This window comes from Saccopteryx leptura, chromosome 2 (assembly GCF_036850995.1).
Source record: "Saccopteryx leptura isolate mSacLep1 chromosome 2, mSacLep1_pri_phased_curated, whole genome shotgun sequence".
Classification (NCBI taxonomy): Eukaryota; Metazoa; Chordata; class Mammalia; order Chiroptera; family Emballonuridae; genus Saccopteryx; species Saccopteryx leptura.
Window position 1 is genome coordinate 114084173 of NC_089504.1, and position 21947 is coordinate 114106119.

At 52.6% G+C, this 21947-nt stretch overlaps 1 protein-coding gene across 4 annotated transcripts in view; it reads right to left on the reverse strand.

The window, feature by feature from the left end:
• Positions 1 to 384: 384 nt before the first annotated feature.
• The window catches only part of DDX11 (DEAD/H-box helicase 11), a 53101-nt gene continuing 31538 nt past the window's right edge, over positions 385 to 21947 (reverse strand). For 2 of the 4 annotated variants that reach the window (XM_066368568.1, XM_066368569.1), the window contains 21 exons: positions 20406 to 20457; positions 18566 to 18673; positions 18236 to 18323; positions 16210 to 16418; positions 14052 to 14204; positions 13093 to 13139; positions 12662 to 12741; positions 11375 to 11419; positions 11188 to 11255; positions 9241 to 9279; positions 8841 to 8952; positions 8552 to 8683; positions 7942 to 8054; positions 4844 to 4916; positions 4406 to 4509; positions 3563 to 3712; positions 3052 to 3308; positions 2538 to 2622; positions 2146 to 2224; positions 1436 to 1590; positions 385 to 1353 (listed from right to left, as the gene is read on the reverse strand). In XM_066368568.1, coding sequence (XP_066224665.1) covers positions 1324 to 1353; positions 1436 to 1590; positions 2146 to 2224; positions 2538 to 2622; positions 3052 to 3308; positions 3563 to 3712; positions 4406 to 4509; positions 4844 to 4916; positions 7942 to 8054; positions 8552 to 8683; positions 8841 to 8952; positions 9241 to 9279; positions 11188 to 11255; positions 11375 to 11419; positions 12662 to 12741; positions 13093 to 13139; positions 14052 to 14204; positions 16210 to 16418; positions 18236 to 18323; positions 18566 to 18673; positions 20406 to 20457 — 2179 coding nt within the window. In that variant the 3' untranslated portion in view covers positions 385 to 1323. The remainder of the gene's footprint in view (positions 1354 to 1435; positions 1591 to 2145; positions 2225 to 2537; positions 2623 to 3051; positions 3309 to 3562; positions 3713 to 4405; positions 4510 to 4843; positions 4917 to 7941; positions 8055 to 8551; positions 8684 to 8840; positions 8953 to 9240; positions 9280 to 11187; positions 11256 to 11374; positions 11420 to 12661; positions 12742 to 13092; positions 13140 to 14051; positions 14205 to 16209; positions 16419 to 18235; positions 18324 to 18565; positions 18674 to 20405; positions 20458 to 21947) is intronic. The other 2 variants (XM_066368570.1, XM_066368571.1) reach the window with 2 other exon arrangements.

Consider the following 21947-nt stretch of genomic DNA (forward strand, 5'->3'; position numbering starts at 1 on the left):
ACAATGCAGAGACTGACCAGGCAGTGGCGCAGTGGATAGAGCATCGGACTGGATGCAGAGGACCCAGGTTTGAGACCCTGAGGTCGCCAGCTTGAGCCCAAGGTCACTGGCTCGAGCAAGGGGTCACTTGGTCTGCTGGAGCCCCCCGGTCAAGGCACATATGAGAAAACAATCAATGAACAACTAAGGAGCTGCAATGAAGAACTGGTATTTCTCATCTCCCTCCTGTCTGTCTGTCCCTATTTGTCCCCCTCTCTCTGCCACAAAACAAAACAAAACAAAACAAAAATATATATATATATATATATATATATATATATATATATATATATATAAATATATATATATATATATATATAAATGCAGAATTGAGTGTCCAGTAAGTGTATTTTAATTAAGGGGCTGTGCAGAACACAAACCTCTCTGAGCCAGAGCCCACCCTGCTCCCCAGCAATGGGCAGGATGCCCATTGAACCCAGGCCGCTTTCTCTGGGGTCAGGGAGAGAAGAGAGGTGTGTGTAGTCAACCGGGGCAGATGTTGCAGATGGAAGGTGGAATATTTTTACACGGGAAAAAATGTCTAGGTGACAGAGTATCTAAAATAGTCCTGTGAGAGCCTAACGGCCCTTGCTGTGATTGCTGAGGTCAGGGGAAGAGGTGTCTTGGAGTTTGCGCAGGTGGCGGAGAAGGAGAGAGGTGCCACTGACTGGCAGGACCTGGAAGGAGCGCTGTGGAGCAGGGCGGGGTAGGGGCAGCCCCGGAGAGAAGTGAGGCAGCGGTCGGGAGAAGCGCACGGGCTCTGCTCAGGCTCTAAACGACTTCATTGACCAGCTTGTCATAGGTGGCACCTCATCCCCAGAGGGCAGTCGGGGAAGTAATCAGAAGCCTGTGCCCAGGAGAGCCCTGGGCACCGGGCGGGGGACTGGGAATGGGGAATGTTCTGGATTTTGAAGAGATGGTGAAGGTCTAGAAGAACTAATTTCAGTGAGAAAAGGCAGAGGCAGGAGAGGCCTGCTCCATCTCAGCTCTGAGAAGGGGCTGCCGGGAAAGGAGCAAGGGCAGTGCTCCAGGGGAGGGCGCAGCTCCCACAGCCACCTGCCAGGCAACAGGGTGGGGAGCTCAGCTGGGCTGTGGAGACCAGGGAGGACGATGCCATTTCAGGGAGGGGAACTGCCCCGGGACGGGCCCAAGGAAGCCAGGACCCACTGTTTGCTCTGGATTCACGTAGTTCACCCCTTGGCTTCTGCACCTATTCCTGGATCCTGGCAGCCCAGCGAGTCCAGAAGGGGGCAGGTCTGCACTCCAGACAGGTGCTGCTGTCCCTCAGGAAAGGCTTGACTTGTTGTGATGGAACTGGGAGACAGGGAAAGACAGTGAGACACCAGATGGGGGTCATGGTGGGGGGTTCTCGGGGGAAGAGAAGAGCAGGACTGACCTTCCGCAGAGCAGCAAAGGCGGGGCCAAAGGTGGCTTTGACTTGGACGCGGTCTCGGATCCAGGCTGGCAGCTTTGCCAGGACTGGTGGACGGGTGTACCGCTGGTCCAGGAGCACTATGCTGGCAAAATCCTTCTGGTGCCTGATGGCTCTGCCTGGATGGGAATGGTTGGGGTTCTTATTTAACCTAGCTGCCCTGGCCCTGGCCAATTGGTTCAGTGGTAGGGCACTGGCCCAGGGTGTGGATGTCTTGGGTTTGATTAATAGGGCACACAGCAGAAGCGCCTGCTTCTCCACTCCTCCCCCTCTTGTTCCTCTCTTCCTCCCCTCCTGTAGCCATGGGTCAATTGGAACAAGTTGGCCCCGGGCACTAAGGATGGCTCCATGGCCTCACCTCAGGTGCTAATAAGAGCTCAGTTGCTGAGCATCGCCCCCTAGTAGGCTTGCCAGGTGGATCCCAGTTAGGGCACATGTGGGAGTTAGTCTCCCTCCTCTCCTCTCACTGTGTGTGTGTGTGTGTGTGTGTGTGTGTGTGTAATATATACACCTTTCCAACAGTACATTTCTGTTGTGTCTAGTAGTGTATCCCTTTCCCTATCTCAGCCTTCAGACTACAGATATGGCAAGTGAAACCCCATCCCGTCATCTCATTCTTCATCCATCCCTCCCCAGCTACCCGTCCTGATAGCCAGCAACAGTCCTGGGCTTACCTATGGATTGGTTGACAGCCTTCATACAGAGATTCTCCACCAAAGCCTTTCCTGGGGGAGCCTGACCTGGGCTTCGGGGCTGGGAGGGGCAAAGGGGATGACCTATCAGAACTGTTTCCTGCCTCCCGCCTAGTGTTCTGAGAAAACAACACTGCCAGACTTTGAGCAAGACTGGTCAGCTTCACGGGCACAGTGCCAGCAGCCGGTAGAACAGGTGATGTCCGGAAAGCTCCAGACGGTATGGAGGATGCTGCCATCCCTCTGCAGCGAACAGGAAACACGGCACACAGCAAGGGGCAGAGGGAAAGTCGCAGCGTATCTGGGCCCTAGAGGCCTCAGAGCGCTCCCCCACCCGCCCCCTCATCCTCCGGTAGAACAGTGGGGGTACTCACAAGGGTCTGATCCAGGTACGCCATCTTCTCTTGGAGCTCTGGAGACTTGATGTTGGGGTAGGGCATGCCCACCATAACCACACACCTGGGTGGAGGCGCACAGGAGCTGAAGGCACCTAGAGTTCTCAAGGCCCAGGATGGAGGGCCAGGTCCTCACCCACATGTCACAGCTGCCCTGTCTGCCACCCCTGCAGTCCTCAAGCTGTGTTCGGTGACTTGACTTCTCCCTCCCCACTCCATACCTACCATGTGAAAGGGGTTTTTCGACTAAGAGATCCAATCTAGACCAAGGAATTGAGTCCTGATAAAGGTAGGGGCTGCCTGATTTTCCACCTGGCCTCAAAGAGCCAAACCCGAAGCTGCTGGATCGCTTCCCCACGCCGCTGACTGCCCTACAGTCAGCCCAGGTGCAGACTCAGCTGGCAGCAGACTGCATGGCAGGGGGTGGGGGGACTGCTCGGAGTGAGCAGAGGGCAGGTAACAGAGCCCCAGGGATCCGAAGCCCATCACTTACCGACCGAGGTTGTCAGAGAAGTTGATGCCTTCACTCATCTTTCCTCCGACCACCGAGAGCAACAGGGCCCCCGTCAGTGTGCCTCCTGCCTGGCCATGGCACTGCAGGAACCACCCAAAGCTGGGACCAGACGTTCTCAGCTGCCAACCCCCCATGTCTGGACCCAAGGCCTGAGTGCCAAGTCTCACCTCGATGCACCTGGAATACTCTGTCAGCACCCGTTCCACCTGGTCTGCTCTCTTGGGTTCCTGAAATATCTGAAGAAAAACATGTCTCCCAGAACAGGGTTTAAGGATGCCTGGGTCACGGGTCTCCTCCAAGCCTTTTTCCAGTTTGGAGAACCCTGGGAGCTTTAGGGACTCCTCTGGGCGGTCATCAGGGATTAGAAGTGGTGGGAGAGGCCCCCTTATGGGAGGTCCAACCATCCTGTTTAATGTGAATACGAAATCCCAGGAGGAACTCTGGGTTCACTGTCCCCACAAGCAGAAGATCCAGCTGAGGGACCACTCACCTTTTTCCTGACAGACAGGCGGGCCAGCAAGCCACTCTTGTCCCAGTGGGCATGGACCTGGTGTTGGTACTCATAGGAGGGAAAGAAACAGATCACCCCTCCTGGGACCACATTGCACAAGTTACAGAGGATGCGACCTGTCTCATCCATCTAAGAAAGGAAGACAAGGGGTCCTCCATGGGGACACTCCTGAAGCCACACCCAGAAAAGGCTCCTAACATTAGGACCCAGAACCAAATAGAAACCCACGAATGAGTGCAGTCAGGGAGGTGCCCCCTGGCGGGAAATCAGACTGGAACATGCCACTCTCCCTACCAAACACACCCAGCTGCTCATGGTGACTGGTGCATCGGACACACTCCAAAGTGCTATCATATCAGAGCTACACCTGTCATCGGCGTGACTGATGAGTCCCCCTTCCCAGTTCCCAGTGTCCTGGGGGCAATGGGGCTTATGCACCACCTATGACAAATGGGGCACTGAAACCCTGGCATGTCACTAGAGAAGTGCCCCTAGCACTTGCATTCTGCCAGACACGGGCCGAGAAACCAAATGGCAAGGAGCCAGAGGAAGTGAGCCGCTTTCTCACGAACTTCATCCTAAAGGGATCACTGGAGGTGTCAGGAAAACTTTAGCAACCTAAGGAGTGAGGGGTGTGGGGAAACAGGCTGCCCTTGATAAACATCTAGATACTATTCATCCTGTGCCAGCTCTGTGATGGAAGACACAGCACTCATTTCCACAACGCGCGGACACTCAAGATTGGCTCGAGTGCCTCCCTGCCCGGAAATCTCCCTCCTGCCCTAGCGCAGGCTGTGGTGAGGCAGGCTGGCCGCTACTCACCACCTGAGGCAGCTCTCTTCTCAGGTATGTGAATTCCAGCTGCTGGTTGGAGGGTCCTCTGCAGATGACAAGGGGCAGGATGTTGTCTGGAGGGATCACATGACCTGGGGAGACCCAGTGAGGGGCTTAAAACTGTGGAGGTGCAGACTGTTGTGCAAGGCAGAGTCCAGAAAGAGCACTGCCCGACCCTTGTCTTCCACACTAGGGACAGCAATGATGGCACCCACCCTCCCACTGCCCCACGTTACTCAGCACTGCTCAGGCCTCTCCCATGTAGACCGAGGGGGCACAGAGCATGACAGCACGGAGATGCTGAGCTCACGAGACAGCAAAGGATGAGACGCCCATCCCGTGGTCTCCTCCGCCCTGTGGCTCAACTATGACAACCCAGGGCCCTTTGACCATGTGGCTCATCCCACCCTGGACATGGATCCTCACCACAGGAGAACTCCACCAGGCGCTCGGCTTCCACCCCAGCACACGCCAGCAGCTGCTCCCGAAAGTCAGACACCTGAAGGCCACAATGTCAAGGCTCTGTGACTGCTCTCTAGGAGGACCAGGGACGGGGCCTCAGGACTGAGCAGGTGGGGGCCTTGGCAGGGAGGGAAAAGAGAATCTCTTGGAAAGACAGAAGTCTGGGTGAGGAGGCAGCAAGCACATAAGAACAGAGAAGATGTAGAAGGAAAGGCTGATAACTTAGTAGAAAGAAAAACAATTTAATGACACCCAGCGTTGGCAGTCTCATTTAAACTACTTGTGGGAATAGCAAAGGAAATTTGGCAAAACTGGCACAATGGTTTTCAACAAAATCACTAGTGACAATTTAAAAATTGCCTGACCAAGTGGTGGCACAGCGGATAGAGCACTGACCTGGAATGCTGAGGACCCAGGTTCGAAACCCCAAGGTTGCTGGCTTGAGTGTGTGATCATAGACATAACCCCAAGGCTGCTGGCTTGAAGCCCAAGTTTGTTGGCTTGAGCCCAAGGTCACTGGCTCAGCTGGAGCCACCACCACCCCAGTCAAGGCACATATGAGGAAACAATCAATGAACAACTCAAGTACTGCAACAAAGAATTGATGCTTCTCATCTCTCTCCCTTCCTGTCTGTTCCTTGCCCTCTAAAAAATAAATAAAAATATGTATACATGGTCAGGCCCCAACCCAAACTATTGTATAAGCATCTCTAGGGAAATAAATATGCTTTTGTATTTTTAGAGCTCCACCCAGATTTTTTACTTATCAAATTGGCAAAACTCCAAAAGTTTGACTACTCTGTGGAGAAACAGGCATTCTTATACACTGCTGGTGGGATACCAAATAGTACTCCTCCAGCCAGAGGGGAATTTGACAGTACTCAACACATTAGGTATATTTTTACTTTTTACAAGCAATTCCGTATCTAGGAGTGTCCCCTGAAGATACAGCTCAACAAACCAAGTAATACATGAACAAGGATAGTTGTGAAGTTACTCATGAGAGCAAGACTCGGGGTTTCAAACTTGGGTCCTCCACATCCCAGTCCAATGCTCTAATTCACTTCGCCATCGCCTGGTCAGGCTGTTTACATATTTAAAAAATAGGGTAAATCAAGCCTGACCTGTGGTGGCGCAGTGGATAAAGCGTCGACCTGGAAATGCTGAGGTCGCCGGTTCGAAACCCTGGGCTTGCCTGGTCAAGGCACATATGGGAGCTGATGCTTCCTGCTCCTCCCCCCTTCTCTCTCTCTGTCTCTCTCTCCTCTCTCTCTCTGTCTCTCACCCTCTCTCTCTCCTCTTTAAAAATGAATAAATAAATAAATGAATAAAACTGTGTGTGTCAACTATTTAAAAAAAATAGGGTAAATCAACAAAAAGGCAACCTCTAAAACTGAGAACTGAAAAAAAGAAAAACTAGCATCTTATCAAATTCACAACATAAGCACACAAAGAAAAGCCTGATACCAAGTGACGTCATCTCTTTTGTAAACCACATTATCTTTAGTAGAATATACTCAAAGGGCAAAAAGTAAATGCAAAGAATTGAAATTTAAACCATGGCTTATAGTTAGAATATTGGTACTGTATTTTTTACACTATTTTAACTACATTGTGGGATAAAGCAAATAAATAATTATGTTACTAAAACCAAAAGTTTAGCTCAAGAAAAAAGACACAGCATAAGGTCAAATTGATTGATTTTGATTTAGAAATATCAGTATGAATTCATGAAGCCTGAAAATATATTTCCCTGGTCTGGACTGAAAAGGCCTATAGACCACAATCACGTAGGGGCACTGCAGACACCCCAGCACCCAGATCCTGGTTTCTAAGTACCCATCCCCAATAAGAGCAACTAGGACACCTTGGAGAAACGAATGAGTCTAAATCTGGGGCAAAGAAAGCACCAGGGGGCCTGGGTGTTTGTTGTGCCAGAGCAAGACAACATCCCCAAGGCTAAGAGGGCATCTAAAGGGCCAGAGGTGGCAAGGGGGTTCCCACAGGCCATGCTTGAGACAATTATTTTAATACACGAATGAATAAAAACCTACAAGTCTATACACAAGACAGAAAGCTACAGGGGAGATCTAACAGCCAGCGAGGTTGGGAACAGACTACTTGAGAACACTGATGAGCTTTCCACGAAGGACGTCTCCTAAGGAAGTAACCAGCATACAGAGACTGGTTACATTTAGCACTCTACTGTTCAAATAGAGAAAAACTAGAGATAACCTACATATCTAACAAAAAGAGTGGTTATATCAAATACAATATATTCTGTAATAGGATAAAGTATAGCCAGAATATGGTGGAATAAATGCTTATTTGATGACATGAAAAAAAGTGTGTATAATGTTTTGTTGTGGAATGAAAAAAATTGTAACAGCAGCATATACAGATAATACTTTTTTTTTTGGAGAGAGAGAGACAGGGAGGGATGAGAAGCATCAACTCGTAGTTGCGTCACTTTAGTTGTTCATTGATTGTTTCTCATAAGTGCCCTGACCAGGGCGGGGGGAAGGGGAGCTCTAGCCGAGCCAATGACCCTTTTATTCATGCCAGTGACCTCAGGACTTTGAACGTGGGACCTCAGAGTCCCAGGTCAATGCTCTATCCACTGTGCCACCACCGATCAGGCACTGTTTTATTCTTTTTAAAGATATGTAAATATATTTGTAAAAACTGTGCATACAAAGACTTGTAATGATATGCACCAAAATGAACTTTTGCTCTGAGATTACGACCCTTTTCCTGTGGGGTACAGGAAGGGCGTGGCACTGGGACACCTTAAGCAGCTGCAGAAGGGCTTTCTCTGGAGAAGTGTGATCCACAGACACAGCAGAGCAGGGGCAGTATTCCCTTGTCCCCACAGCCTAGAAGGGCCGGGTGGTGAGACAATACAGCAATGCCACCTGGTGGACACTGCTTGGGCTGCTCAAGCCAACCCCTTTCTGGTTTGGGAACCCAAGGGGCGATGTGGAGAGGCCCGACTCTGCAGCCTTCCCCTGCCACTGTCCCATCCACACCAGGGCTCCAGAAGCTGGGTTAGGTGTCCTTACCGGCTGCATGGTGCCCCCTGCAATGACCACTGCCCGGCATTCCTTCACCACCTGGGCAAAAGGCACAGCTGGATTCAGCAGCAAGAACTTCAGGCTGCTCTGACTGAGGCTGCCTAATCAAAGACAAAGAAAAGACAGCTACATGGGAAGGGGGTGAGTACAGGCCCAACAAACACTTCTATCTCTCTGAGGCAAAGGGATCTCCAGCTGGGTCCATGGAGGAGGCACGAGAGATGACCCTTTCTCTTTAAGTTAAAGCCCACCTAATCCCTAGGACAGCTCTGAGGCAGAGAGTACTAGTAACTCCCTTTTCACACGAGGAAACTGAGGTTCAGAGACAGAGACTCTTGTGGCTGATGGAACCAAGACTCAAACCAAAACTCAGATAACCTTAACCACTAGGTTACGTGGCTTCTCTCACATCCTTGCGAGATGACTGACCATCCGAGCACACCTGCATCCCTCTTACTTCCCCACCGCCTGCCCGGGTGCAGGAGGCCATGCAGTACCACTGTCTCCTCGTCCTAACCCAGAAAGGTGCCAGGCAGGAGGTCAAGACCCCTTTCACGCTCTGGCCTCCCAGCTCTGACCTGGCTTCTGCCGGCATTACCTTGGCGGCTCAGGATGACCCGGCCGTCCTGGTTGGCAGTGGTGAGAGCTGCAAGGAAGCCTTCGATGTGCATCAGCGGAGAAGCAGGCCTCGGTGCCCTGGCCGTGCCCGCCTGCACAGGGGGTGTGGGAGCTGCACAAAGCAGAAGGAAGAGAGCTGGGACCAAGGACAAGGGAAGAGAGCTTCCTGCAGCTGGACCAAAGTGGTTCTCTGGGAAGCTGAGTGCACATGTGAGGAAGGAACACCTTTCCCAGGGCCTGCAGCTCAGCCCTCCCCGCATCTGACTCACCCTCAGTCAGTCCAGGCTGAAGGCTCTGTAGGAAGTGCTGGAACCCAGCCAGCCTGGGCTGCTCGCGGGGGGTTGTGAGGACGGCCCCATACCTTTCTGTGAAGCCAAAGAGCTGGGCAGGGATGACACAGTGAAGGCGAATGAGGGCGGCCCCAGTGAGGGAGACCGGGGGAACGAGAGGCTTCCACGTCTCGTCCACAGCCCAAGCAGCCACCCCCAATCCCCCAATCCCAGCACCCGGCACCTCGGCAGCCCTCCCCACCCCAGCAAGGCTGCTCCAATGTGAGGACAACGGAGACGAGGGTGACTGGGGTTCCCAGGGGCAGGAGAGGAAGGCATTGTGAGGGCAGCAAGCTGGGAGCTGCTGGCCCACCCAGACCCCAAGGAAGGGCAGCCATACCTTCCTGCTGACCATGCTCTTTTCACAGTAGCGCCGCACCTGCAAAACCAAACCTGATGTCAGCCCGTGGAGAACTCAATCAGGCCAGAAAACAGAAAGATCACCACTTTCCAAACCCAGGGAGCATGATTCAGCACCACTCCCACCTCCCAGGAGCCCAGAACCTCCCGAGGCTAACCAGGTCACCCTCTTTTCTGAGGTCACTCCTCCTGCACTGTCCCCATACAGTGCTGTCCCATGAAAGGGCCTCTGTCGGGCCTCAGACATGGCCTCCTCACAGACTAGTCTGCATGGTTCCAACCCTCCTAAAGGTGCCCGGTGACAGCTACGGCCCCTCTGCTTTCCTTCATCACGACAGCACTTACGCCAGACACTGAAGGATTAAGTTGACAGAAAACAATATCTTGCTTGACCAGGCGGTGGCACAGTGGATAGAGCTTCAGCCTGGGATGCAGAGGACCCAGGTTCAAAATCCCAAGGTGGCCGGCTTAAGTGTGGGGCCACTGGCTTGAGTGTGGGATCATATACATGACCCCATGGGTGCTGGCTTGAAGCCCAAGGTCACTGGCTTGAGCCCAAGATCGCTGACTTAAGCAAGGGGTCACTTGCCCTGCTGTAGCCTCCTGGTCAAGGCAGGCACATATGAGAAAGCAATCAATGAACAACTAAAGAGCCACAATGAAGAACTGATGCTTCTCATCTCTCTCCCTTCCTGTCTGTCCTTATTTGTCCCTCTCACTCTGACACACACACACACACACACACACACACACACACACACACACACACACACACACAAGAAAACAATATCCTGTGAGCAAAGGCACACAGAGCTGAAGCTTGGTACTTGTTCAGGGAATGCCTGGGCTGCACGTTAGTTGGTGCGTAACTTAGAAATGCCAGATGATGACCTTAGAGCCTTTAAAGGTTTCTGAAAAGGCAGTATCTTTCAACTAAGATTCACTAGACTAGTTTGTGAAAGAGCAGAAAAAAGGCAAAGGAGGAAGGGCTGCTGTGGAAATGAGAAGGGGGGAGAAATTCAACAGCTCTTTCAGCTACTGGTCTGGCACTGTTTGGATGAGGGACACGGCAGGAGAAAGGACTCGAAGAGGACAGGAGTGCCAGCCTGTCTGAAGGGAGTAATGGCAGCAACCACAACCAAAATGGGTAAGACCGGGGCAAGCTGGTTTGAAAAGGAAAGGCAGAATGGAAAGCAAGGTCTTGCATCTGTGCAGCTGGGTTCACACTCTGGCTCCGCCATGTGCGTGCTGTCCTCCTGAGGTGACCTCGCTGAGTGTCGGTCTCCTCTGCACTAGAAAGGGGATAGCACACTCTACCCTAGAGTCACAGAGCCTGGAGCACCACCTCAAACATACTAACTGCTCTGTTACTGTTAGCAAACTGGAATCACTAAGGTTGTGAGTGTGGCAACAGTGGCCGTACCCCACCGCGAGAGCACGGATACGCAGGCCTGGAGTGAGCAAAGGTCTGAGGCCGCCATCAGACCACGGCCGGAGTGGAAGGCCGAGAGAAAGGCCAAGCAGAGTGGCCCAGCTGGGTCCTCCCTCACCTCAGCCCAACAGCTTGGTCAGGCTCACAAAATGAACTTCCTGCTCTGCCCAGCAGCCCGAGGGAAAGACTGCCCAGGAAAAATGGAGTAAGGCGAAGGGCCAGGTGTCTCTAACTGCTTGTTAGGGACCAGGAAAGGCACCTCTCCTCCCTATCTCTATGACCCTTCAACTCTAAGTTGAGGATTTTTTTTCTGGCTGACACATTGCTTTTTTCAAGAGTTAATGACATGTCTGTGCTGTAGACAAAGTCCTCTGGACTGCCTGAGGACAGAAGGAATTCACTTTTGCTCTTTCCACAGTGTTAGCATGGTGTTCTGCCCACATGTGGAGGTAAAGACAAGATTTGATCTGCTAATGTGAACAGTAAAACCCCTACCTTGAACAGGTTGATGTTGTCGATCTGGCTCTGAAAGAGAAAGTCATTGATGGTCTTCAGCTCTGTCCCTAAGGGTAAACAAACCAGTGCCTTGAGTCCTGCTCTGAAGATCACAGCCTCCAGGCCCCAGAAGGAAGCTCAGAACTGGCTCAGACCAGCTATGGACCCAGGAGGGTCACTCTCTTACCTGTCTGTGAGAGGCTCTGTGTATTGGGATTTTGCTTAATGTTCCCTAAAAGAGAATTCAAACAGGTCAGGGTGGTGGTGCTCTAGCCCCCCATCTTCTCACACTCCTCACTATACTAGTCAAATAAGAACATTTGTATTTCAACAGGTATTTTGCTATTTTCAGTACCCATCAACCCTCACTGAGGACAGGACGTTCCAGGAACCCAACACCTTGTGATTTCATTCTTTTCACATTTCCCCCAAGGGGGCAGGGACAGAGTAACCACCCATTTTACGCAGGTGCAAAGAGGATGTGCCCAAGCTGCACTGTGACTGTGGCAAGGAGCTTTGTGCAGTGGCAGTATCGTAGCCAACAAGATTTATCCGAGGCGTGATTATTGCTAAGTGATAGTTTCAAGGCAGAGATGGATGTTAAGAGCCCCTACATGAGGCCCTAGCTGGTTGGCTCAATGGTAGAGCATCGGCCCGGAGTGTGGAAGTCTCGGGTTCGATCCCGGTCAAGGCACACAGAGGTGCCCATCTGCTTCTCCACCCTTCCCCCTCTCCTTTCTCTCTATCTCTCTCTCCCCCTCCTGCAGCCAAGGCTCCATTGGAGCAGAATTGGCCTGGGAGCTGAGGATGGCTCCGTGACCTCTGCCTCAGGCACTGGAACAGCTCCGGTTGCAACAAAGCAACAGCTCAGATGGGCTGAGCATCACCCCCTGGTGGGCATGCCAGGTGGATCCCGGTGAGGCGCATGTGGGAGTCTGTCTGTCTGCCTCCCCTTCTCAATTCAGAAAAGTACAAAAAAAAGAGCCCCCATATGAGACATAGTCCCTCCACAATAACCCCACTGGTAGGTCAACTCGGGGTCTGTGAGTGCCTTCGAAGGGACCATGGAGGAAGGAAAGGGCTGTCACACGGAATGCTGGGAAGACTCCTGGGGCTGCAGCCAGCAGACTCGAGTCTCTCACTGGCGCAAGGGCCAGAGGCAGGCCCCCTGCTCTTGGCTTTCATTTATTCGTCCAACACTGAGTTAGCACACTGTGCTGCTTTAATCACAGGAGCATTCCAAGCTGCTATCGCTATTATTAACATGCATACTTTATATTGTTATTATTACTACCTCAGGACAGTGGCAAATAAACCAGTCTAAAAAAACATTCACATCAGACAATTCAACTAAGCTAAATCAATGGCCAAGACAATCTGAGGACACCAGAAACGCAGATGTCCTGCGGTGTCCAGGGAACTGAGTCCTGCAGGCTGAGCAGGCTGGAGTCAGGGAGGGCACGGTGCTCCTTACCACCCAGCATCGTCACAAACTTCTCCAACAGATACAGGATCTGTTTGATGTACATCAGGTTCTTGGCCTTCAAACGCTTCCTGAAGACAAATCAATGGATGGCAAGTGGGATTATTCCACAGCAACTTCGCCTCTAGGTGCCCCAAGCTGAGGCCTGTCTGGTGTCTGTCAAACTGGGTCACAAGCTACAAATACTCTCCTAGAACAAAAGGCTGGCCGTGGCCCAAGGCCTTCAGAGCCAGCTGCTGTGTGCTGAGCATCCCTGGACTGTGTGGGGTACATGCCTCGATGAACCAGGAGACGAGCAGCATGCCGGGCCATCCCGCAGCAAGCCTGGCCAGAGATGGCAAGCTAAGTGCTTCCTCTCAGAGGCTGAGCTAGTGGTGCGAGAACAAGTGGAACTGTCCTTCCCCCTCCAGAGGTGGTCTCACCTGTATCGTTCCATGTACTGGAGCAACTGGGAATGTGCCTGGCAGAGCTGGGGAGAGAAGAAATGAACGTGAGGGCAGACCTGGCTCTAGGCAAGCGGCCTAGGACTGTGGCAGTGACAATTCAGATCGTGCCTACAAAGTGCCAGCCCAGGACACACAGGAGACAGTCAAGGGGAGGCGAGTGGGGCCGGGTACAAACGATACGGGTTTGAGGTGCCCTCAGGCTGGTGGGACCTGAGAGAGGGGAGGAGGTGGGTTCTGCTGCAGTGTCCCCTTTGTGTCAGGGACAAAGGAAAAGGCTGACTCTCTCAGGTAGTGAAGCTCCCTGCTCATTTTTACTGGGTTTGGGAAAGATGTGCTGTCTACTCAGAGTAGTGCTTCAAGGTACTATCACACCCTAGCCTAAGGTTAACCCAGGCACTGGGCAGTGGAGACGGTGGGGTGTCATGTGGGTTTCAGGATCAGAAAGCAGTGGCGAAACCCCAGCTCCCCACTCACTAGCTGTGTGACCTTAGGCACTGCTTAAACCTTTCTGAATCTCTGAGTTCTCAATGTAAACTAGGAGTACCAGCCAAATGTGAAGTAGGCATGAAGAGCAGAGATGCCTCCTACAGTGCATGGCACATAATAGGCAGTAAATAAATAGTGGGTTTGAGGAATCTTGAGCATTCCTCAACTAAATCTCCTCAAAGCAATATCAGTAACAGAGACATCCAACTACACAAGGACTCTGCTTCTCTCATGCCATTATCCTGGACCATGGACAACTAGTAACATCCCAGGCTAGAGGGGCTCAGGATAACAAAGGCCAGTGAAGATCAAGGGGACGAGCCACTTTGCCTGGCTCAGTGCACCTCCACCAAACTCTATCTCTGCAGGAATCCCAGGTCTAGGTCATTAGAAAGGTGCCCCTTTGCCCCATGGCAAGCTCTGGCCCAGGTAGGGAGAGGCCGACTTACCTGGGAACCGCTGACCTCCGTACTGTGGATGCCCGTGATGGTGTCGATCAGGTTGTGTGCCTCATCGATGATCACCACCTGGCCCTGCAGCCGGATCCCTGCGGCCTGCCGGGTAGCCGTGTGCAGCAGCATCTGGTAGGGCAGCACCACCAACTGGGAGGAAGAGATGGCGGCCACGTGAGTGGTGACGGAACTCCCTCCTACAAAAGGTTCACCCAGCCCACTCCAGGTTCCTGGTGTGAACAGTTTTATTTCCTGCCCAGAATAGGTAGAAGAAAAGCTATAGCATCGTACTGTGGTTTTAGCAACAAATTCTTTCCTCAAAAGTTTTATTTATGTCAAAACATAAGCCTTGGCCAGTAGATCCACTGGTTAGAGCGTCATCCCGATATGCCAAGGTTGTGGATGCAATCCCCCATCAGGGCACAGACAAGAAGCAACCAATGAATGCATAAGTAAGTGGAACAACAAATCAATGTCTCCCTCTCTCTCCCCACCCCTTCCTTGCTCTCTAAATTCAATAAATAAACATTTAAAAATATATACATATTTATATGAAACATAAAAGTGGAGCCAATCTAATTCCTGATTGAAACAAGGGCGGGGTGGGGGAGGGGCCTTCAGCCCCTGCTGCTTAGCCTTGTCCACGTGCCCACGGTAGTCCCTGAGGCACCCAAGTTTCCTCAGAACACTGTGAACACCACTCGTGTCCCAGAAGGCAGTCCTGGCTTCTGATCCTGGACCTGCCACTTGCCAGCTGTGTGGGTCTTCGAGAGTCATTCACCTCCATGAGCCCCGTTTTCCTCATGCAAATGAGATTAATAAACTCCATCAAAATAAGGTGAAGAAGTGGGGTTGGGGTAACAAAAATCAAAACACTCTGCAAATTAGGGGCTTTGGTGTCATGACCATTTTCCAGCTAAAAGAATACTGATAAATGAAGTGAAAATCCAGAAAACGGGACACTTCGAACCCAGGTTTTAGTACTGGTTCCATTCCTTACTTGCTATGAGACAAGATAAACCACTTCACCTCTCTGGACCCCAGTGTGCCCGTGTGTAAAATATGGAAAGAACCAGCCTCCGCTATCTCAATGGGACACCATAAAAGCTGTGTTAGGCTTGCTCTCTGGTTTACCGGCTGCAAGCACTTTGCCTGATTAGTGCATGAGCATATGGCAGTGTCACATGTGTACAGTCTATGTAAGGCTATGGGTGCTTGCCCTCATGGCAGTGGACTGCGGATTGCTTGCCTTGCCTGACTGCCTGACTGCCTTCCCGCCTGCCACTGTGAGGGGCCATTTTTGCTGCTCATTTGCCTGAGAAGTGGTTTTCCCCTGCCTGCTTGCTCGTCCACTGTTGCAAGACTCTATCAAACGGGAATGGCCCAATGCTTCCTGGCTCCGCAGTTTCTCTACCGTCTGCCCAAATCCAATGTGGACCTGCCTGGCCCTGGCCACTTGCATTACAACCACACAAATGTTCAGGGCAGTATATTGATAAACAGTGACTGCCATGTCCAATTATTACTCATGTAGTTCCCTGCATCTTTTCAAATCAACCTTAACCTTTCCTTGGTTAAGGAATTCTCCACAAACAGTAGCCTATTTCTAAAAGTCACGCCAATGAACAACGTGGCAAGAAAACAGTTAAATCATACCAACCAATTAACAACAACATCATTTTTGACCTGACAAACTGGCAGTTTTTCTCTGTTCAGATAATACTCCATGTGGCCAGTCTAGAACACAGTCCTCTCCAATGCTACAGGTTGGCACATAGTTAGGACAGTCACTCTGAAAGGCCATGTGGAAACAGATTCACATTCTGTAGCTCCCTGAGTCCATTCCTCTCCATTGCTGCCCTGGCATCTCTCACTGTGGTTTCCGTAGGAATGCACACTCCTTTCTGGCTCTAACCAGCTTACTGTCTCCCATAATGCCAACAGTCCCTGCAGCCCAGAGCCACCCAGGGACCTGGGGCCTCCTGTGACCCTATGTACTAGGAGAGAGTGCGTGACGTGTCATCAGTGAGCAGTGTATTGGTCAGTCCAACCATGGCCGGTGACATCTTCCCACACTAAGAGGTGTAGGAACTCCCTCATGGCCTAGGCTGCAGTGACAGACATGAGTTACTGTCCACCCCTCCGTGGTCTTTACCTGGGCTGCTGGAATGGCAAACCGGCTCCCGTAATAGGGACAGGCCCCAGCCTCCTTCCCCAGCGTCACCAACTGCTCAATGTCCATCACCTCCAGCAGGACCTCGTCCCGGAGGAGCTGCAGCTGCCTGTACTTGTAGAAGGGGCAGGCAGCCCGGGGCTCCTGCCTTCTCCTCTTGCCCTCCTTGTTCTCAGCTCTGCTCTTGCTCTCTGTGGTGGCACCAGTATGGGGGCAAAGGCAGAAAGAACAGTAACTGTCCGGTGGCCAGAAGCAAACCTGTAAGGTCAAATCTACAACACCCCTCCGGGAACTACTTATTCTGGTATTTTACTCAGTGTTCAAAGCCAGGGTTTAGGAATTAACACTAACCCAGAAAGCAAAAACACCTTCTCTTAAGGAAAGGATCTTTCAGAAGAAACCATCTTTCCCACTAAGACACTACCTGTGGTTCCTGTGGCCCAGGTCCATGCCCCTCCCGCCCCAGTGCTGCCAAGGCCACACAAGGCTCCCGAGGCCGCTCCTCTGGCTAAGGGCACAGGTGACTACCGTGGCCGCTCCTCTGGCTAAGGGCACAGGTGACTACCGTGGCCGCTCCTCTGGCTAAGGGCACAGGTGACTACCGTGGCCGCTCCTCTGGCTAAGGGCACAGGTGACTACCGTGGCCGCTCCTCTGGCTAAGGGCACAGGTGACTACCGTGGCCGCTCCTCTGGCTAAGGGCACAGGTGACTACCGTGGCCGCTCCTCTGGCTAAGGGCACAGGTGACTACCGTGGCCGCTCCTCTGGCTAAGGGCACAGGTGACTACCGTGGCCGCTCCTCTGGCTAAGGGCACAGGTGACTACCGTGGCCGCTCCTCTGGCTAAGGGCACAGGTGACTACCGTGGCCGCTCCTCTGGCTAAGGGCACAGGTGACTACCGTGGCCGCTCCTCTGGCTAAGGGCACAGGTGACTACCGTGGCCGCTCCTCTGGCTAAGGGCACAGGTGACTACCGTGGCCGCTCCTCTGGCTAAGGGCACAGGTGACTACCGTGGCCGCTCCTCTGGCTAAGGGCACAGGTGACTACCGTGGCCGCTCCTCTGGCTAAGGGCACAGGTGACTACCGTGGCCGCTCCTCTGGCTAAGGGCACAGGTGACTACCGTGGCCGCTCCTCTGGCTAAGGGCACAGGTGACTACCGTGGCCGCTCCTCTGGCTAAGGGCACAGGTGACTACCGTGGCCGCTCCTCTGGCTAAGGGCACAGGTGACTACCGTGGCCGCTCCTCTGGCTAAGGGCACAGGTGACTACCGTGGCCGCTCCTCTGGCTAAGGGCACAGGTGACTACCGTGGCCGCTCCTCTGGCTAAGGGCACAGGTGACTACCGTGGCCGCTCCTCTGGCTAAGGGCACAGGTGACTACCGTGGCCGCTCCTCTGGCTAAGGGCACAGGTGACTACCGTGGCCGCTCCTCTGGCTAAGGGCACAGGTGACTACCGTGGCCGCTCCTCTGGCTAAGGGCACAGGTGACTACCGTGGCCGCTCCTCTGGCTAAGGGCACAGGTGACTACCGTGGCCGCTCCTCTAGCTAAGGGCACAGGTGACTACCGTGGCCGCTCCTCTAGCTAAGGGCACAGGTGACTACCGTGGCCGCTCCTCTAGCTAAGGGCACAGGTGACTACCGTGGCCGCTCCTCTAGCTAAGGGCACAGGTGACTACCGTGGCGGCTCCTCTAGCTAAGGGCACAGGTGACTACCGTGGCGGCTCCTCTAGCTAAGGGCACAGGTGACTACCGTGGCCGCTCCTCTAGCTAAGGGCACAGGTGACTACCGTGGCCGCTCCTCTAGCTAAGGGCACAGGTGACTACCGTGGCCGCTCCTCTAGCTAAGGGCACAGGTGACTACCGTGGCCGCTCCTCTAGCTAAGGGCACAGGTGACTACCGTGTCCGCTCCTCTAGCTAAGGGCACAGGTGACTACCGTGGCCGCTCCTCTAGCTAAGGGCACAGGTGACTACCGTGGCCGCTCCTCTAGCTAAGGGCACAGGTGACTACCGTGGCCGCTCCTCTGAAGCTCCATGCAGCGGTCGTTGATCAAATGCACAAAACCCAGGTGTTTCACGTCTTCATTTATACAAAGATTCTACAAGACAGGAGAGAGTTAAAGACACAGTGCTGGCTAAATGCACGCAGCAGCCCACCAGGGCCTCCCAGACCAGCCCGCCCATTTCCTTCCGGGGTCTCCGGGGTCAACAAGGCCAGGGGAGGCGCTGTCCTCCCCGCTTGGCTTGCCTGGGACCCACCTTCCTTCTGCACCTGAGGAAGACAAAGGCACAGGGAAGGGAGCAGATGGCACCTGGGCCATGACGCCCTGACCCTGCCTACCTGCCGAGAGCCGAGGGTGACGAGCCGAGTGTCCTTGCCAAAGGGGCTCTTCTGCACCTCGTGTACAAACTGGGCCAGCTGGGAGTGTGTCCGACTGCAGTAATAAATCTGCCCCGAGCAAAAGCAGGAAATTTCAAAGAGACTATAATGTCCTCAAATATTCTCTGCTCATCAACAGATGCCATGGCCTGACAGGCTGAGGGAAGCGGAGAGTGGCCACAAATACACAAACCTAAAGCAAGGTGACTCTGTCCCACAGAAGATCTTGTTAAATATAGGGTAAGGAAGCTTCCTTACCTCACCCTCAATCCCTGAAGTTCAAGAGAATGATCAGCTGTGTTAAGCTTCCTCGCTGGTGTACCGGCTGCAAGCACTTTGCTTGATTAGTGTCTGAGCATCTGGCAGAGGCACGTGTGCGTAGCTGTGGGGCAGCTGTGTTAGGCTTGCTCGCAGGGTTACCAGCTGTAAGCACTTTGCCTGATTGGTGCATGGGTGCATAGCAGCGCCACGTGTATGCGGCCTATAGAAGGCTATGGGTGCTTGCACTCGAGAGAGATGGGGGATTGCAGATGAGTGGATTGCCTACCCACCACTGTGCAGGGACATTTTGCTGTTTGTTGCCTGAGAGGCGGTTTCCCCTGCCTGTGTGCTTGTCCACCATTGTGACACTTTATTAAACAGAATGGCCCAACCCTTTCTGGCTCCGCAGTTTTTCTACCGTCTGCCCGAATCCAATGTGGGCCTGCCTGGCCTTGGCTGCCAACATTACAGCCCCCAGGACAGGACTGCTCCCATCAGTCATGCTCACCCTCTGATCCAACTGTTCTCTGGAGGGTTCAGTCACCTTAGGAAACGAACTTCCCTGAGTGGTGACTCTTGACACGTGTTGGGAAAACAGATGTGTTAGGCTTGCTCGTGGGCGCACTGGCTGCAAGCACTTTGCCCAACTGGTGCGTGAGCACGTGGCAGTGCTGTGTGGATGGTCTATAGAAGGCTATGGGTGCCTGCGCTCAGGGAGGATGGCAGATGGTGTATTGCCTGCCGCTACTGAGGGGCCATTTTGCTGTTTGTTTGTGTGAGAAAAGGCTTTCCCTGCCTGTTTGCTTGTCCACCATTGTGAGACTTGATTAAACAGAAATGGCCCAATGCTCTCCAGCTCTAGTTTCTCTCCTCTCTGCCCCAATCCAATGTGGACCTGCCTGGCCTCAGCCACGGGCATTACAACATAAAAACGGTTCCTAAGACTCTGCGTAGTGTGGGAGGAAGGGCTGTTCCACACCCGCCACAGAGGGCTTGGAGGGCTCAACTGAACACCCTCTCTGTACTCTGCTGACATTTAGAAGAGTGAGGAAAGGAAAAACAACAATAGGGGGAAAATAGCTAATCAAGTGTTACAGGAATGAAATAAAATTATTTGAAATTGAGACATGTCGGCACCACACACGCCTCATAGAACTCCACACAAATGTAGACACAAAGAGCAGCGTGCCATCAGACACCCAGAGGGCAGGGAACTCACTCTGACCTGCCCTGACCTGTCCCATCCCCTAATGGAGAAACCCAGGATCCCTGGCCCAGAAATGTTGCCCTTCGATGCCTGAGGGCACATGAGCCCTGTCACGACTCCCAAGAGAGGTCTCCCCAGGCGCCCAGCCCAGCTGCCAGGTGAGTACCTAGCGACCAAGGCCTGGGTCAGGGGAGACACAGAGTCAGTGGGCTGGAGGCTCCTCACTTACAAGAGAGTAAGAAGCAGCTGGAGAGACTCCCAGTCTCCCTGGCGATGGAGAGCCTCTGAACTCAAGACCAATCACAGCAGAAAGGCCGGGACATAACATCTTACCTTGGTTATATGTTCTTCCTCCAGATCATCCTCATTCTCATCTTCATCTAATCTGAGAGAGAGAAAAACAAGACAGAAAAAGTCTTCTCAGCAAGCTCAGGTCAACTACAAACACATTTCCCAAGCATCTACCACATGCCAGCGACTAGCCCTAGACCTGAGCATATGAGAACGGAACTGAGGATTGAGCTCTGAGCCAGCAAACACATCCCAGTAGTGAGGTTCCACCAAAGCAGCAGCTGCTCGCTTGTTCTCTTGGTCAGAGAGACAGCACAGGCTGACACCAATGCTGTCCTGCTGCTGCTCAGCAGAGGACAGGCAAAGCACGTGGGTTTCTCCATTAGGGGTTGGGACAGGTCAGGGCAGGTCAGAGTGAGTTCCGTGCCCTCTGGGTGTCTGATGGCACGCTGCTCTTTGTGTCTACATTTGTGTGGCGTTCTATGAGGCATGTGTGGTGCCGACATGTCTCAATTTCAAATAATTTTATTTCATTCCTGTAACACTTGATTAGCTATTTTCCCCCTATTGTTGTTTTTCCTTTCCTCACTCTTCTAAATGAACCGTGGTATTCCCAAATCCTCGGTTCAATGTCTGACTGTCGTCCAAGGCAACTCTCCCCTCATGGTCCAACCTCTAACAAACAGGATTTTTCTCAGTTCCTCCAAGAGAACTTTATTTTTTGACAGACAAAGAGAGAGACAGAGAGAGAGGGACAGATAGTGACAGACAGGAAGGGAGAGAGATGAGAAGCATCAATTTTTCATTACAGCTTCTTAGTTATTCAGTGATTGCTTTCTCATATGTACCTTGACCAGGGGGCTACAGCAGAGCGAGTGACTCCTTGCTCGAGCCAGCAACCACGGGGTCATATCTATAATCCCACACACAAGCTCGTGAGCCCATGCTCAAGCCAGATGAACCCACACTCATGATGGCGACCTTGTGGTTTCGAACCTGGGTCCTCTGCATTCCAGTCTGACACTCTATCCACTGTGCCACCACCTGGTCAGGTAAGAACTTTATTCTTTATCACTTAGAGCTGCGCTCTTTGCCCAGAATGCTCTCTCCCCTCACTTCATTCCTTCACCTAGCCAACACCTAGTCAACCTTGAGTTCTCCACATAAACATCACCTCCTCCGGGCAGCCTTCCTCAATCTCCCCTGGCAGGCTTGGCTGCCCTGTGACACACTGCCATGACCCTGTACCGGTTCTTTTTTTTTTTTTTACAGGACAGAGAGAGAGTCAGAGAGAGGGACAGACAGACAGGAACAGAGAGATGAGGAACATCAATCATCAGTTTTTCGTTGCGACACCTTAGTTGTTCATTGATTGCTTTCTCATGTGTGCCCTGACCGTGGGGCCACAGCAGACCAAGTAACCCCTTGCTCGAGCCACCAACCTTGGGTCCAAGCTGGTGAGCTCTGCTCAAACCAGATGAGCCCACGCTCAAGCTGGCGACTTCAGGGTCTTGAACCTGAGTCCTCCGCATCCCAGTCTGACGCTCTATCCACTGTGCCACCAACTGGTCAGGCCCTGCAACT